Here is a 17,333-nt window from a genome sequence, read left to right on the forward strand (position 1 = left end):
GCCATGTTTTGTTACGTCGGACAAATTATCTGCCTTTATGTGGACTGATGAAAGCTACTAGCTGATTGGTTTACACTTTATCACGGAACGAATCAAACTGAATATCGCATATATCACATATACATGTATGTAACGACGTTTGTTAACATGACAAATGAAGAAAGCATCAATTTCGCACTGAAAGGCTCAATCTTGAAAATTTCTTTCATAAATCAAAATACGAGTGAGATTTTACAATGATTATTTTTGTGACACTTTAAGACTTTAAACACCACAGAACGACACCCGTGATATGACATACATATCTAAACAAGTCAAAATGTCAGGGATCTCTATTCTAAATAAAGTTTCTGTACCTTGTCTTATTCCTTTTACCCAATAAGAAATGCTTATAGAATTGAAAGAGACATCGGGTATAGTATTAATGATAACTGCATGTTCTGAGATACGGGGTATTGATAGGAGACACATGATAACCTTAACCCTGACACTGCGGACAACTCCGTTTACCTGATCGGGATATGGGGCTCACGGCGGGTGTAACCGGTCGACAGGGGATGCTTACTCCTCCTAGGCACCTGATCCCACCTCTGGTATATCCAGGGTCCGCGTTTTTGTCCAACTCTTTACTTTGTATTCCTTATAGGAGTTATGAGATTAATCACTGTTCGTTATCTTCATCCTTCGTGACATAAATGATAACTTCTTCATGTTACGAGACACAGGTATTGTTATGATACATATGATATGAATGATATTTCACGTTATAAGACACAGGGTATTAATCCTAACTTTATATTGTTCTTTTATGACTGATGATTTATTCCGAAACTTGTACAAGCTACATATCTTACAGCGTACCCTGAATGTTACGCCACCCAGTTCGAATGTCGGAATAAACAGTGCGTCAACCTGGATCTACTCTGTGATGGATACAAAGACTGTTTTGATGGAAGTGACGAAGAAAACTGCGGTAAGGGTACCAGTATTATGTGTTGTAATGGTACCAGTATTATACGTGTTGTAAGGGTACCATTGTTATAAGGGTACCAGTATTATATGTGTTGTAAGGGTACCAGTATTATATGTGTTGTAAGAGTACCAGTATTTTATGTGTTGTAAGGGTACCAGTATTTTATGTGTTGTAAGGGTACCAGTATTTTATGTGTTGTAAGGATACCAATATCATGTGTTGGAAGGTCTTCAAGCAATAGCTTCCAAAAGCATATTTTCTGAACTGATATCCCCTTTTTGAAGTTATGGTTTTCCTTCCGCAAAAAACAATACTTTAGAAAAAAATTAAGAAATGAACTGGCGACCTTTGACGTAAAAACAAATGGGAGTCATCCTTGTTGTATTCCTATTCTTCCAGCAACACTTGCATGTTGCAAAAGTGCAGATAGTTTCATTCGCAAGGTTTAACCCATATTACATAGACCACCCATGAAACTATAACAAAATACTAACTGGTGATCTTGATATTTGATATCGTCATCCACAAAACAGTACAGGCCATATAAAAGAATCCTTAAGTCAGGAAACTGGTCTTGTAAGGTTCTACAACTAATACTAAGATCGAATAATTTGCTTAATCTTATATTCATTATGAATTGTTGCCTTTTTAAAGTCAGAGATGATATGCTTATTCATAATTTATTAAGGGTTGTATACTGTCTGACGTGTTTCATACCAGTTGTTGGGCCGTTCTTTACATACTGATTTGACTACAGATTACTCCTTTTATCTGATCAAGATATAGGGTTCATGGCGGGTGTGACCGGTCAACAGGGTATGCTTACTCCTCCTAAGTACCTGGATTAATAATATTGATCACTGTTCGTTATCGTCACATGGTCATTAAGACTCTTCTCGTGAAATATAACGTTCGCTACTTTAAAGTGATCTGTAATCGGAAGTCTCGGGTTCAATTCTCAATCTCGGCGCTGCGTCAAACTTAAGAAATTTAACATAGTGATTGTTCCTTCTCAAAGCATCATAAAAGTGAAAGTCAAGGGTGTTTCATATGACATGGTGAAGATACACCAGTGATAAATCTCATAACGCCCACAAGTTATACAAAATTAAGATAGGGCACAAACACGGACCCCTGGATATACCAGAGGTGGAATCCGGTGCCTACTGGGACTAGGAGGAGTAAGAATGTCCTGTTGACCGGTCAGGTCACACCCGCCGTGAGCCCTATATCTTGATCTGGTAAACAGAGTAACCTACAGTCAGAATCAGTGTACCAAGAACGGCCTAACAATCGGTATGAAACACGTCAGACAGCATTTGACCCAATGATAGGTTAAATACACTGTTCTCATTTTAAGACTACCTATAATTAAGATAATTGATGACAGTAGCTGTTTTTTTTGTTTTTGTTTTTTTTACATGTATCACAGGTGGATAGTCTGTTTTGTAGATCGATATCACCGGTGTGGCTCGGGGTTCTATAGGTACCAGAGTAGTGTCTGTGACGGCTTTGTGGACTGTGAGGACCAATCAGACGAATCCAACTGTGAGTAGGACTTCTAATTAGAGACTTAGAAACACTCAAAAACAGTACATGTACAGATGTGAGTAGTCTGTTTAGAGACTTAGAAACACTCAAAAACAGTACCTGCACAGATGTGAGTAGTCTGTTTAGAGACTTAGAAACACACAAACACAGTACATGTACAAATGTGAGTAGCCTGTTTAGAGACTTAGAAACACACAAAAACAGTACCTGTACAGATGTGAGTAGTCTGTTTAGAGACTTAGAAACACACAAAAACAGTACATGTACAGAAGAAGCATTACATGTCGAGCATCTTTCAAATCCGGAAAACGGAATGGGCTTCAGATTTTATTAGGCACACATTAAAGTCGCATATTGTAATGTACAATGTATCTTTATTACATTTACAAAGTCATTGGCTAGATGCAAAGTGGTACGGCTGGACATGTAGTGGATCTCACTATTTCTATCCAACCGTTTTCTCAATTGTCGAGATTTCTTCACGGAATCTCGGTATCTTTTTTTTTCGTAAAATCATGAAGTGTTAATTTCTCTTGATAACGAGGTAGTGCGAGAAATTTTTGTCGATACTTGTCCGCTTTCGTAAGTTTCTGAATTTAAATCCTTACTCCTAATGTCGATCACAACCAATATATTTTCTTGTGTGGGAAGGAATTGTTGTGAATAATACATTTACTCTTATAAACCAAACACATCTACCGTTTCGAATTTCAAGATGAATTTATGATTAAAATCAAGGAGACAATGGTACATCCCCAATGACAATATGATGTCCCCAATAACAATATGATGATATTGAAGCTGAGATTAAAGCTTATGATTAAAAGGATTCAAATGTCATCATATTGTTATTGGGAATGTACCATCGTACAATTGACACCAGCGTAGCTTAGTGTGTGTTAGATTTAGACTTGTAGTTCTGCTAGATATAGACTTGTAGTACTGCTAGATTTTGACTTGTAGTACTGTTAGATTTAGACTTGTAGTACTGCTAGATTTAGACTTGTAGTACTGCTAGATATAGACTTGTAGTACTGCTAGATATAGACTTGTAGTACTGCTAGATTTAGATTTGTAGTACTGCTAGATATAGACTTGTAGTACTGCTAGATTTAGACTTGTAGTACTGCTAGATTTAGACTTGTAGTACTGCTAGATATAGACTTGTAGTACTGCTAGATTTAGACTTGTAGTACTGCTAGATATAGATTTGAAGTACTGCTAGATTTAGACTTGTAGTACTGCTAGATATAGATTTGTAGTACTGCTAGATATAGACTTGTAGTACTGCTAGATATAGACTTGTAGTTCTGCTAGATATAGATTTGTAGTGCTGCTAGATTTAGACTTGTAGTACTGCTAGATATAGACTCGTAGTACTGCTAGATTTAGACTTGTAGTACTGCTAGATATAGACTTGTAGTACTGCTATATATAGACTTGTAGTACTGCTAGATTTAGACTTGTAGTACTGCTAGATATAGACTTGTAGTACTGCTAGATTTAGACTTGTAGTACTGCTAGATTTAGACTTGTAGTACTGCTAGATATAGACTTGTAGTACTGCTATATATAGACTTGTAGTACTGCTAGATTTAGACTTGTAGTACTGCTAGATATAGACTTGTAGTACTGCTATATATAGACTTGTAGTACTGCTAGATATAGACTTGTAGTGCTGCTATATATAGACTTGTAGTACTGCTAGATATAGACTTGTAGTGCTGCTAGATTTAGACTTGTAGTGCTGCTAGATTTAGACTTGTAGTACTGCTAGATTTAGACTGTAGTACTGCTAGATTTAGACTTGTAGTACTGCTAGATTTAGACTTGTAGTACTGCTAGATTTAGACTTGTAGTACTGCTAGATATAGACTTGTAGTGCTGCTATATATAGACTTGTAGTGCTGCTAGATATAGACTTGTAGTGCTGCTAGATATAGACTCATGCTTTGAACTTTAAGTTAGTGCTAAATATAGAGTCATTCTGTGCACTTCTTCGGTTACAAAACACACCGTCAAAAATACAGAAGTAGATTTAGAATTTTTAAGTAAAAACAAAAACGAATGCGATTTCTTAAAACTTTTACATTTAACTCTAACTATATACATAGTCTTGTATGTTGAGTTAATGAGTTGTGTAATGTACCATCAAGGTATGAAGATATTGGAATTTCGGAACGAAGAAAAGATGGTGTAATTAGTGCACTCAAATGAGTTTGTCTCTTTTGAGTGGATGAATTAATATAGTGTATTTTTGACAAACTATGTTGTGTCAAATTTCTGTGAATGCTGCGGAGGAGTTCATTAAAGAAGAGAATTATCACGCAGTCATATTTTTTTTTTTTTTACACTGAATCGGTTGACGCGATATTATTTTCAATTTTCCATTTTACCAGTATTGACTTTGAATATTTTGCACATCGCCTGAAGAATTATGGGCAACAACCGCTTTTTACCCCCGCCGCCGCAAATACATGCAGGTTATTAAAGGTTTTACAAGAAAAGCGTGTTGGTGGAAAGTCTGTACATTAATTTTCCATTCATTCTAAATGGAAAACTGGAATGATAAATCAACAAACGCCGAAATGAGAAATATGATTCCAGTCGTGAAGTAGCTATTTATGATGATTTTTATTACGCTTTTGAAATAAAAATAAATGAACAAAAATGTATATTTAAACTCGCATGATAAAACACAAGGTTGTACCAGTCGTTCTCGGTACAGCGTGGATTAGCGATATATCAGAGATCGACAAAATCATTCCTTTCACTGAATTTAAAAACAAAATGTGATGTACTGAAGTATATTGTAGTTATACACAATATAATTACTTAAACAAACTTACTATACTTCGATGTTTTTATGATAAAAGTTTGCACACTACTATATCACATACAATGCTTTTTAAAGTGACGTGTCTATAATTTGATTTACTATAGTGTATGTTCGGTATATACATGTATGTTTCAATATTGATTTCTGCAATCCATGATTCATTGATAAAAATAATTCCTTTAGTTGCTTTTTTTTTTTTTTTTTTTTAAATTCAAACGAGTTGATTTTTTAAAAAAAATCTAACAATCGCCTGATATTTTGTTCTTAATGTATAGGAATGGACAATCCCGGGTTTTTATCTTTGCTAACAAATTGATGAATTTTAAGTTTCACGTTTCTATGATTAAGAAAATTGTTCCATCGCATTTTCAAAATAGATTTATGATTTTTAGCACAAAGGAAGTTAAAGAGATATGTGTGTGTCTGTGGTTGCTTAAACTCCGTATCAATTATATAAAATTCAATTTAATAAACCCGGGGCGGTGTTGTTAAGCGGTTCATCGCCAAAATATTCATTTCTTAAAATTGACAAAGATGTTGCTAACTGTTTATATTTTCTTTATTTTTTGTTCACTTTTAAGTGCTTTGAATGTAACATCATTTTATGGCCGAAGAAGAAACTTGAAAATATCATCAAATGGATGTGTATGAAGTGCATGGTGATACAAGTTTTACGTCACATTCCAAGTAAACGGAAGAAATAATTTCACTGATTCTGGGTTACAAGAATCCAACGAAACGTTTCTGAAAGTCTCGTTGGATGACGGTAATACTTATATTTAAATGATACCTGCTTAACTGCAGAGGAAAGACTTATGTGAGTAGGAGAGGTGTAGGTTGTGTCTGTTATTTAGGTATATAAATGGTTAAAACATGGGGTAGTTTTATGGAGATATATAAAATGAAAATATAGGGTAATTTTATGGAGATAACCGTGTATACATAATGAAAATATGGGGTAATTTGATGGAGGTATACTGTAAATTCCTAGATATACGCGAGGAATTTATTATCGTGCAATTTCACGAGAAACATCACTCGCGAAAAAATATTTCCCGCTTTTATTTTCATACTGCTAAAATACATGCAAAAACATTTGATCAACAGAGCACTCGCGAATTTATTTTCTCGCAATTTGACGTCAATGAGTAATTTCGCGATAATAAGTACTCGCGTAAAATAAGGAATCTACAGTATTCATAATGAAAAAATTGGGTAATTTTATGGAGGTATATAATTTATGAAAATATGGGGTAATTTTGGGGAGGTACATAAATAATGAAAATATGGGGTAATTTTAGGGAGGCATTAACATAATGAAAATTTTGGGGTATTTTATGGAGGTACATGTATATAGAATGAAAATTTACTTAAGTTAACATAACACTAATAAAACCTGATTTATGAATAAATGTAATTGTAAAAGCATAAACTTCATATAATTTTCTGATTTTGGAGAGGCTTTCATCAATCGGATTTGTATGAATGTCAAAGATCGCTAAATTTTCCGCAGGGTACGGTATAAGTGGTTTGAATGGATTTAACTTTTAGAGTTGGTCGTACCACAGAAGAACTGATCTAAATCGCGACCTTCGCACCGGACGGAATTCGTTCGCTGTCGATGCTATTTTGCATGTCATCCTGTCACTGGCGGAGCATATGCCTTTCCTCTTATCTGGACATTGTGTCTACAAATCTGTCAAACTTGCAGTAGTCTCTATTAATCATGAGTTTCCAAGAACAATTTTGTGTAGTTTACTTGTCCATTTTAGCGGATTACATTTGGGCACCTGTCGCCTCACGGATATATAGAGGATCTTTATCGCAGCTTCCAGATACGCTAGGTCAATTTACGCGGGTGAAAATTGTTCATTGGAACTTAATCGTAACTGAATTTTGTGTTTTTGTTCGTTAAAATTGATACCCAATTAAATACGATACTTTTAAACCAGTGCCGGTGTTAAGTCAGTTTTTTCCCCGTCTGTTTTCTTGTTATATCTAATTTAGTCTTTAAGACATCACATAGAACCCGGCGTGGTCACCGTCTAGAAGTGCATGTGTGTATGGAAGATTAGACTGAAGGAGTCTAGATGCAGATCTGTAGCTCTCTGGGAAAATCTTGGGACAAACATTGGTTTGCACCGATAATTTTCCAAAGAGCTATAGATCTGCAGTCACATTCCGTCACACACGTAACGACGCACACGACAGAATATAATTGCATGGGCTCATATATCTACGTAAAATGAAAAGTATATTATGAAAGGTGAAATCATTGATGTTTTCTGATATTCAGATTAAAGGTTATTTGGTTTTTCCTCTACCATTCAATGTTTTATATCATGGTTGGGTCGATCTTGGCGCACTGGTTTTGGCTACGGGTTGCTCCGTTTGCCTGATCGGGGCGTGGGGCTCGCGGAAGGTGAGGCAGGTCGGTGAGGGATGATTGCTCCTCCTGGGCGCCTGGTCCCCTCTCTGGTGTGTCCGGAGGTCCGTATTTCCCCGGCTCTCTGTTTTGTGGGATTGATCGCTGCTCGTTATCTTCATATTTCATGGTAACACCACTAATGCTTTATTTTCTCATGCATTTTCGTATTACCGTAAATCTTTATTCGCTTGATGCATAATTAATTATTTAAAAATTGATCATTACGCTTGATAGAGTCAAGAAAAAAATTTGTAATGGTTAGGAATTTTACCGGAAAAGTTTCCAATAGTCAAAATTTGAGTGAATTCGCAGACTAAAGCCCAAGTTTTGATCCAAGTCCCCCCTCCCCCGAGAAATTCATAACGCTCAAGGTCATAGCATTGAAGGTTCTTTACCGTACCAACGGCTGACGTGACACGGGACCTTGCTTTGTTAGGATTCATCCGAAAGACCAGCGACTCTCACTTCTAAATGTCAGAGTTTGGCGGGGGAGGGGTCTCTACCATTTTTACAGTACCAGCGGAGTTCGAACCGACCACCTCTTTCCCGGTCAGGAAACGAACGTTCAAACCACCGAGTCACCGTGCTTGTCTCGGGTTGTGACTGGGTTATAGCAAGAGAGTTGCAGATACAGATTCTTTATTTCCAATGAAAGGCCAGGAAGAGACAACATGAATAAAACACAGACAAGATAAAGAGTGTGATTGACAGACAATGCATGTAAAATTAAAACAATAGATATAAAGCGTGTGATTGACAGAGACATTTCATGTAAAATTAAAACAATAGATACATTGTATAAAACGTGTGATTGACAGAGACAATACATGTAATATTAAAAAAATAGATATAAAGCGTGTGATTAACAGAGACAATACATGTAATATTAAAACAATAGATACATTGTATAAAGCGTTTGATTGACAGAGATAATATATGTAAAATTAAAACAATAGATATCAAGCGTGTGATTGACAGAGATAATACATGTAAAATTAAGACAATTTATATAAAGCGTGTGATTGACAGAGACATTTCATGTAAAATTAAAACAATAGATATTTAAAGCGTTTGATTGACAGAGATAATACATGTAAAATTACAACAATAGATATAAAGCGTGTGATTGACAGATACAATGGATGTCAAATTAAAACAATAGATATAAAGCGTGTGATTGACAGAGACAATACATGTAATATTAAAACAATAGATACAATGTATAAAGCGTGTGATTGACAGAGATAATACATGTTATATTAAAACAATAGATACATTGTATAAAGCGTGTGATTGACATAGACAATACATGTGAAATTAAAACAATGAATATAAAGCGTGTGATTGACTTAGACAATACATGTAAAATTAAAATAATACGTTAGAACGATCAACGTATGCATGATGTTAGCAACGATCTGAAAAATAGTAAAGTGTATAGTGTCCAATATCGTCATTTCATATCCAATCGTTGCAAACTGTGCAGAGGGTGGGAATATACGTCTTTACTTCATACATCGATCGAGTATCACAGAGAGCAACAACTGAACAATTCCTTGAATAAAGCACGAGCGAGAAAGGGAGAGAGAGTGTGTGTGTGTTTAATATCACATTGGTTAATTTAGTTTTTAAGCTAGAATACTAAGTTGATGAGATTTCGTCTAAAGTAATCATAATAAAAAATTCCCGTTAATGCCTCTTAATCTATATTCTACAGACTTATTCTTACGACTAGGGCACTTAATAAAAGTTTCAATGAAATTTTTCATGTCAATGTTGTTTTCGATTAATTCAGACACCAAATGATATAATAAATCTTTCTTCACAACCATATTAATGTCATAAGATCTCAAAGTGGCTTTTAACACAAAACGATTACAAGGAACCGAACATTGCAATCCTAAAAGCATTGTGATTGACCTAACGCCAAACGGAGAACATCTATCAAATATTCGGTCTGTTCACAAAGCAAGAGCACTGCAACGATATTGTCTCAAAAGGCGCACTTGTTATCCACATAAGAATCTTATTCTTTGAAATAGATGAAGTATATTGTACTACACATCAACTGTCAGGGTCTGTTTCCTGTGATGCACTAATACTGCAGACACTGCGCTTGCGTGTAAGTGTGTAAATTCAAAATCTTTTTTTTTTCAATTGTGATAGACATTCTATATACATTTCACAGTATAGATCTTCATAATATTATGTAGATTTATTTTCAAAATTACTTTAGAAAGAGGGAGAGAGAGAAGGGGATAAAATTAAGCTATGAAAAGATTTGGTTCCATCTATTCCAAATGGTATCAAATTCTTACAAAAATGGTAAATTAATCTAAAATATGTACAAATTTCATTTAGAATAAAAATCCAACTCCGTTTGAAAAACTGCAAACTTGCATATAGAAATACGTTCCTCCCATTATATACTGTACGTTAAAATGAATAACATTAATCCATTCCTGACCTGTACAGTCTCAATGAAAAACAAAACCCATGAATATCATTGATTGACACTCCAAAGTGTATACACAGAGAGATGTTAATTGAAATTCACATTTGTGAGAATCGGGGACGGGAGGTGGTATTTAATTAATCGTACTGCCGGACTGGAGAAATTACTAAGATTTAATGGTTGTTAATGTGCGTAGCAGAGGCTTGTGAAGGAACTTTTCTCCATCGTTTACAGTATTTATTTAGCAACACTTCCTGAAATCATGATATTGATATGAAAACGTATGAGTTTGTAGCTCGATGTGTTTCCGAACAGAAAAGTCATCGAAGAATCTTCTGTCATCGTCAAAGTCTGCACATCAGTTTTATGAAATATAACGTGGCATTGATAAATGTTTTTGAAATGAATTTCAATTATTAACTCTTATGCTTAATTTATATCATACCCGAATGATAGATAAGGCTTTTGAACTTGCTTGGTGGCAGTAAAAATTGACAACATGACGAATTTTTGCGTAAATAGCCGAAACTGTTAACATTCTTCAGTCATTTGATAGATAATACTTGAATAATTGTGTTTTTAACGATTGTTTCAGGTACAACGTCATGTCGGAATGGTTTCCGGTGTAATAATGGGCGGTGTTTAGGAATGGCCAATCGCTGTGACTGGTTTTGTGATTGCGGGGAGAACTGTGAAGATGAGATGGGCTGTGGTATGGGCATGTGGTTTACATATAGATTGCTTAATATAAAATAGCACGTTTAAAACAAAATTAGAAAATAACATGTTTAAAACAAAATTAGAAAATAGCATTTTTAAAACAAAATTAGAAAATAGCATGTTTAAAACAAAATGAGATGTGCCAAACACTAGAAACTATTTAATTGTGTTTCGCATTAACTTGTAAATTGAAAACAAAAATCTGTTTTAAACGAAACTTTTACTAGTACATTTAACCTAATATGTAGACAAACACATGACACGCGCCTTGTTTACATCACAAACAATTGTGAGATCTGTATCTCCCATGTACCTCGACAACTGACATTCCAATTTTTGCTGACCATTAGAAATACCTTAGTTAAACATTAAAAATGGAAAACTAAAATTTGAAAATTATCAGCTCAAATCGTGTCCATGTCCCTTTAAGGAGTATTGTTTCATTTATCATGAATTGTTACAATGAAAAGATGGTGATTAGGAACAGTGATGCGTGTTAAAGAGTATTGTTAGGTCGACAGGGGATGCTTACTCCTCCTAGGCACCTGATTCCACCTCTGGTGCGTCCAGGGGTCCGTGTTTGCCCAACTCTCTATTTTGTATTGCTTATAGGAGTTATGAGATTGATCATTGTTCGTTATTTTCACCTTTCACAGTGTTAAGAACTAGTCTAGCATTGTAGAAAATGGGAATTGTTTAAGACCAATGCATCATGAATTCTTCTTGAGCTTTGAGAAGATCTAAAGTATCCCAACTGCATTAAATCAATTAACCACAACCGCAAAAAAAAAAACCCTGCTTCACATATTTTTACTGAAAGTCTGCCATAATGATCAAAGACCTGTGGTTCTGGAGTGCATTTTACAAAAGAACTTACGACTTACGACCAATTTTACATACTGGAATTCTCCCGTTTATTGAAAGATGATTCACTCCGTTCTAAAATAGTGAAAACAAAGTTTCAGAAACGTTTCAATTCCTTCATTTAAACTAATAACTGTGTAATACAATTTAAGACTTGCGACTTTGTCGTAAGTTGTTTTGTAAAACGGTCCCCTGGTGTAAGTCTTCCACCATTGAAGTCTTGGTGATACTGAGTGGCATACATGTATGTTGTGCTTTACTTTAATTTACACAATGTCTCTGTATGTCTGGTATATCCAGAGGTCCGTCTTTGCCCAATTCTTAATTTTGTATTCCTTATAGGAGTTAAGATATTGATCACTGTTCTTACCTTCACCTTTTCATGGTACAAAGTGAAAATAGATTTGAAGGTAAATAAATGGTAAGTACTACATGTATTTGTATGAAATTATTCGTTGTTTTTATTTTTTCTGTTGTGTGTTAGGACCCTCGGTGTGTTCTGCTGGAGACTCGTTCACGTGTAAATCCCTGTATGAACTGAACATAGAGAGATGTATCGACAACCAGTACCTCTGTGACGGGCACAATGACTGTTACAACAACGAGAAGGGCTCGGACGAGATGTCATGTCTCTACTCGCTACAGGCCAGCTGTGAGTGAAATGCCGTATAAGCACAATTTTTAGCGAGGATTTTATTTTGGCATTTTTAGCGAGAGTAATGGGATCACTAAAATTGAATATCGCTAACAATTTATTCCATATCGGAGGTAATAGGTATCTTTCCTGGAACTATAAAGTCGGTAATTCTAGCTTTCGCTAAATACATATACATGTATATACCGATTTTCATGGAAAAATCACTAAATTTGTGTCTTGCTAAAAATCCACATGTATATCTGGTAGTCTTAGAAGATATCCAGAGACATGTTCTAGAAAGGGTCTTACGACTAAGATCAGTAATTCTAATTGAACAAATTGTTCTATATTTTTGCAAAAAAGTACATGTACATCATGAAATATATTACAGATATTATTTTTGGTCGTATGACGTTTGGTAAAATGGGCCTCTGGCATTCATTGCTTGTCGTGTATCTCCATTTACAGATATTATTTATGCAAGTATTCCGGTGATTTAAAACACTAAATTTAGAGCATATACATGTATACAAGACAATATGTACCCAACTAAAAGTTCAAAATTATGGTTATTTTACAACTAACTGCATAACTGCAGCTCATTTGGGTAGATATTGGGATAGACCAGAGATCCATAGATTTTACACCGCCGAAACAAAATCATATCAAACATTTTCAAACGTATTTTCCCAATATATTTGTGTCAAGACATGTCTCCCAGCATTTCTAAAGTTCTGAAAACGCACAAGTTAGATAAGAGTGGGTCTATAGCTCTGTTCTATCTCACCCCAAAAACCCCTAACCCCAAAAACTACAGTTCTGCAACTGAGCGCACAAAGTGTGTGGAAAAACCCTCTGGTACATGTACTCCATGTCAGATCGATAGTTCATCTCATCTTACATTCAAAGCAAGAAAATTGAAAATAATAAAAAACGAGACAAGAGCAAAATTTTGTAGGTGAAAGAACAGAACATTACAAATCTATGTTAATTACACAGATACAGCAAACACCATTATTACCGATGACGAATCTTTTGCTTTGTGTGAAAATAACTTCCTGTTTCTTACTGTTTGTTGTCGGGATAATATGAAAGTCAATTTTCAGCCGTTTTTTGTTTGTAGAAACAAAGGGTATATATTTAGTTCAAATTGGATAACACTATTTTACATATACCTTGACATTTGTTCGAGGAAATCCGTATGAATACCCTGCGATGTGCGCAAAAATAAAATAGAGCAATTGGTGGTGTTTTTTTTTCAACTTGCACAATAATGAAGGTCTGTTAATTAGCGTGCTACTGAGATGTAGATTAAGGAGAGAGTAGTGCCAGTAGAGCGATTTTATGTAGAAATTGTTCCCTCTGTAAACTATTCAACAGAAGAATACGACATCAGGAAGGAGGCAAGGAAGGGGTCGCACTGAAGGAAACAAAACATGTCCATCAATTCTTTTTACAATGAGTTTTCAGATTTCGTTTATTGAATTATTTTCAGCTTTTATCAAGTTCATAAAAAGCAGGCACGATGTTTTCTTGGCACCTGCCAGTGACATACCATACAGATTTCACCTTCTCCGTTCAAGAGTCACAAATTAGTTTAGCACTTCAGAAAACAACAAGCCGAGTGCATGTTTATTTTCATTTTTAATTCTACATCAATCTGACGATGTTATCGAATGTTTTGAAATATTCATACATGTGCAACTCTTGCACGCTGTAACCTTACAAAGGTTTAATTCCTCTCGCGCCGATTATCTTTTAATTTCGAACAGATAAGCTAGGTGTTGCAGCGTGATTTAAGACACATTTCCCTCTGTCTCTTGGTGTTCTACTATCAAATCCGTTTAACTCACGGAGGGGGAAAAAATTTCGGTGATCTGGCAAAGAAGAATATTTAGAGTATTAAAAAAACGCGAGATCATTATCACAGAGCGTGAAAAACTGAACACTTTTCTTTGATAGCCGAAAACTTTCGCTAAAAATATCAAACAGAACTGCAATTTATTTGTCTGTCGCTTATTTTTTGTTTCACCAGAATGTTTTCTTTCAGATAATATGTCGGGTAAAAATTGCAGTGACTTTGGTCGGGGTTACTTCCCTTGTCCTGAGGGGCGCTGCATCCCCCGTAAAGCGATGTGTGATTATTTCATTGACTGTAAGAATGGCGAGGATGAGGACCAAAAATTGTGTGGTAAAACACCGATAACAAGATTGTTTTTGAAACCTTAGGGAAACTGAAGTATTGTTAAATCAATGCACGTATTGCCATTATTTAAATATTTTTGATAACTTGCGATGTTCAGCATAAAAATAGTTTTTCATGGTTAGCTATGTATAGAAAGTAAAACCTATTCATATTATTTCCAGATAAGTATTTTAGGAATTGCTCTCAGGGGGAGTTCCAGTGTCAAAACAGACAATGTATAGCCACTTCCTTGCGCTGTGACGGACGCGCGGACTGCTATGACGGTTCGGACGAGGAGGAATGTGGTACGTGAAACATATAATGGATGATTCACTTCTGAAATAGCAGATGAAGCTGAGTTAATGTTAGCAGTTAGTTGTTCACTGGTCAAGATACCTCGGAACATGGATATTGTTTTATGAATTTCTATTTTTGCAACTTTATTTTACATGATTTTAACAGATACTTTGTACATGTATAAGTATTTATATACACTGTAAAAGAAAAATGCATTTTGCGTGATTTCACTTCAATTTGAAATCCATCGCTGTTTTGAATTTTTATTTGCAACCACCTCTCGTCATTTTTCTCATTCCTTCAATTGTTGACAAATAATGTCTATTGCAGTCCTTTTCCCACCCTGTCCTTATTGACATATGAGGGTCCCTATTTGTCTCACCCTTTCTAGTTTCACATCAAGAATCCATCATTTCTCTATTGGCACATGTTATCCACTGATCATCTTTTAAAATTTTTATGTTGCCAGACACTATATCACATATATTTCGTGAGACTTTATATTCGTGAGACCTTATTTTCATGAGGATGTAACATTATAATGTATTCATTCACCAGATATAAGTTTCGCGAATTATTTTATTCATTGCTTACGTCTTCTATATCTAAGAGTTTATTAGCGATAACTAAATTTTTGCGAATGACAAGTTTCGCAAAATTACGCGTAAATAATAGGAATGAAATGTAATTTACAGCAATAGATAGACTATCATCTTCAGGTAATGCAGATTTCAGTTTAGTCAATTCAAGGTCCTGGTGGGTAGATTGGGGCCACAATAGGGGATAAATCTTTGCAAGGCAATATAAGGAAATAAGGGAAATATAATTTTGAAATCCCCTTTAAGAACAGCAGGACCATGATTAGTCATATGAATAATGCAAGCATCCTCAAGTCATGACCATATGGGGCCAGGGTAAGGTTATAATATGAGGTGAACATTTTTCATGGGAATAAAAAGAGAGGCCTTTTAAAGTTTAACAGCATGACCAAAGCGACAAAGGTGAGCGTTGTGATCCATAGGCATCTTGTTTTTTATCCATCTCTATACAGACCAACCTCATAAGTCAGGGTCTCGCACTTATCCTTGACATCAGTCACCATTCACAACATGGGTTCGAGATGGAGCATATGATTGGTGTTTGCAGCCTGTAGCGTGGAGCCAATCAGATGTCGGCTTTCATAATCCGTCGAGTACGAAACTAAACACGCATGTCGACGGAAACATGGTGTAGAATTTGTGTCCAGTTACCATTAGACAAATACCGTCAATTGATTTTCGGAACTTCATTTTCTTTAAAGGGTTTTAAGCCGCATAAAAATATTTTCGTCAACAAACGCCATGTTTTCACTTGCTGTTTATGCTGTTACCAAACTTGCATCTGAAACAAGAAATCTCATTCACTGATTTAATTTTAGCGCATTGCGTCATTGAACTCATGTTTTGATTGATGACTGGTTTAGGGCTAGTGGGAGGTAACGAATCAGTAACCCTTGGCTTGTGAAGATGTATACAGACATACAAAATCCAGTCCCGTTCCTTTCTATATTGACAGATCAAGTCCAATGTCCTCCAGGCCACAGACGCTGTAAAAGCGGACCTTGTATTCCGGAAGTGAAATGGTGCGACTTCTTCCGGGATTGTCCAGATGTATCGGATGAAAGTGAATGCAGTAAGAAATGGAACAAAAAACGTGCTTTCATTCTATTAATGTCTCTCTTGCTAGATCATATGAACTGCAAGCACACGCTTTAATAAGATTGAAGTCGATGTGGAATTGTATTTTATTTCGAGTCCACTGGAATGTATTAATGAAAATGAGTATCTTTTATACATAAAATGTCGTCGATGTATCTAAATTGTCTCCGCTATAGTAAAGACTAGATAATATTATTTACATCAGCAATGCTTTTGAGGTAATGGTAACGTGAACAGCTTGTTGTTTCCTTTAATTCTTGTTCGGTGTGATCCGAGATGTGATCTTTGTTCGTGTGTTTCACTTTGACAGTTCGCCGTACTTGTAACAAGAGCGAATTTACATGCCATAATGGACAATGTATTGATTCCAAATACATTTGCTATAAGCCCGCCAACAAACGAATGGGGTGTTCCGATGGATCCAATCTCTACCTCAGCCAGTGCAGTCAGTAATTTCTGTATTTCTTTATAATCCCTTTATGGGCAATACAAGAATAATTTTTAAATTGGGTTTTACTTCGTTTATATCTATTAGACAAAATTATTTCAAATTCGAAGGTTGCTAAAATGTTTTACATCTTTTAAAAACACCCATGTTTTACATAAGGACTAAATGAACATAGTTACATACATACATATATAAGTACATACTGAAAAACGTTTACATTTGCATACAGAATGCATGAA

General features: G+C 35.3%; 1 protein-coding gene across 2 annotated transcripts in view; it reads left to right on the plus strand.

Annotated features, from left to right (window-relative positions):
- LOC125650651 (G-protein coupled receptor GRL101-like) overlaps positions 1-17,333 on the plus strand; it is a 57,711-nt gene that overhangs the window by 22,921 nt on the left and 17,457 nt on the right. For both annotated transcript variants that reach the window (XM_048879109.2, XM_048879108.2), the window contains exons 6-13: positions 857-973; positions 2,426-2,521; positions 10,842-10,958; positions 12,315-12,482; positions 14,518-14,658; positions 14,835-14,957; positions 16,504-16,620; positions 16,957-17,091. In XM_048879109.2, coding sequence (XP_048735066.1) covers positions 857-973; positions 2,426-2,521; positions 10,842-10,958; positions 12,315-12,482; positions 14,518-14,658; positions 14,835-14,957; positions 16,504-16,620; positions 16,957-17,091 — 1,014 coding nt within the window. The remainder of the gene's footprint in view (positions 1-856; positions 974-2,425; positions 2,522-10,841; positions 10,959-12,314; positions 12,483-14,517; positions 14,659-14,834; positions 14,958-16,503; positions 16,621-16,956; positions 17,092-17,333) is intronic.

This window comes from Ostrea edulis, chromosome 5 (genome assembly GCF_947568905.1).
Source record: "Ostrea edulis chromosome 5, xbOstEdul1.1, whole genome shotgun sequence".
Lineage (NCBI taxonomy): Eukaryota > Metazoa > Mollusca > Bivalvia > Ostreida > Ostreidae > Ostrea > Ostrea edulis.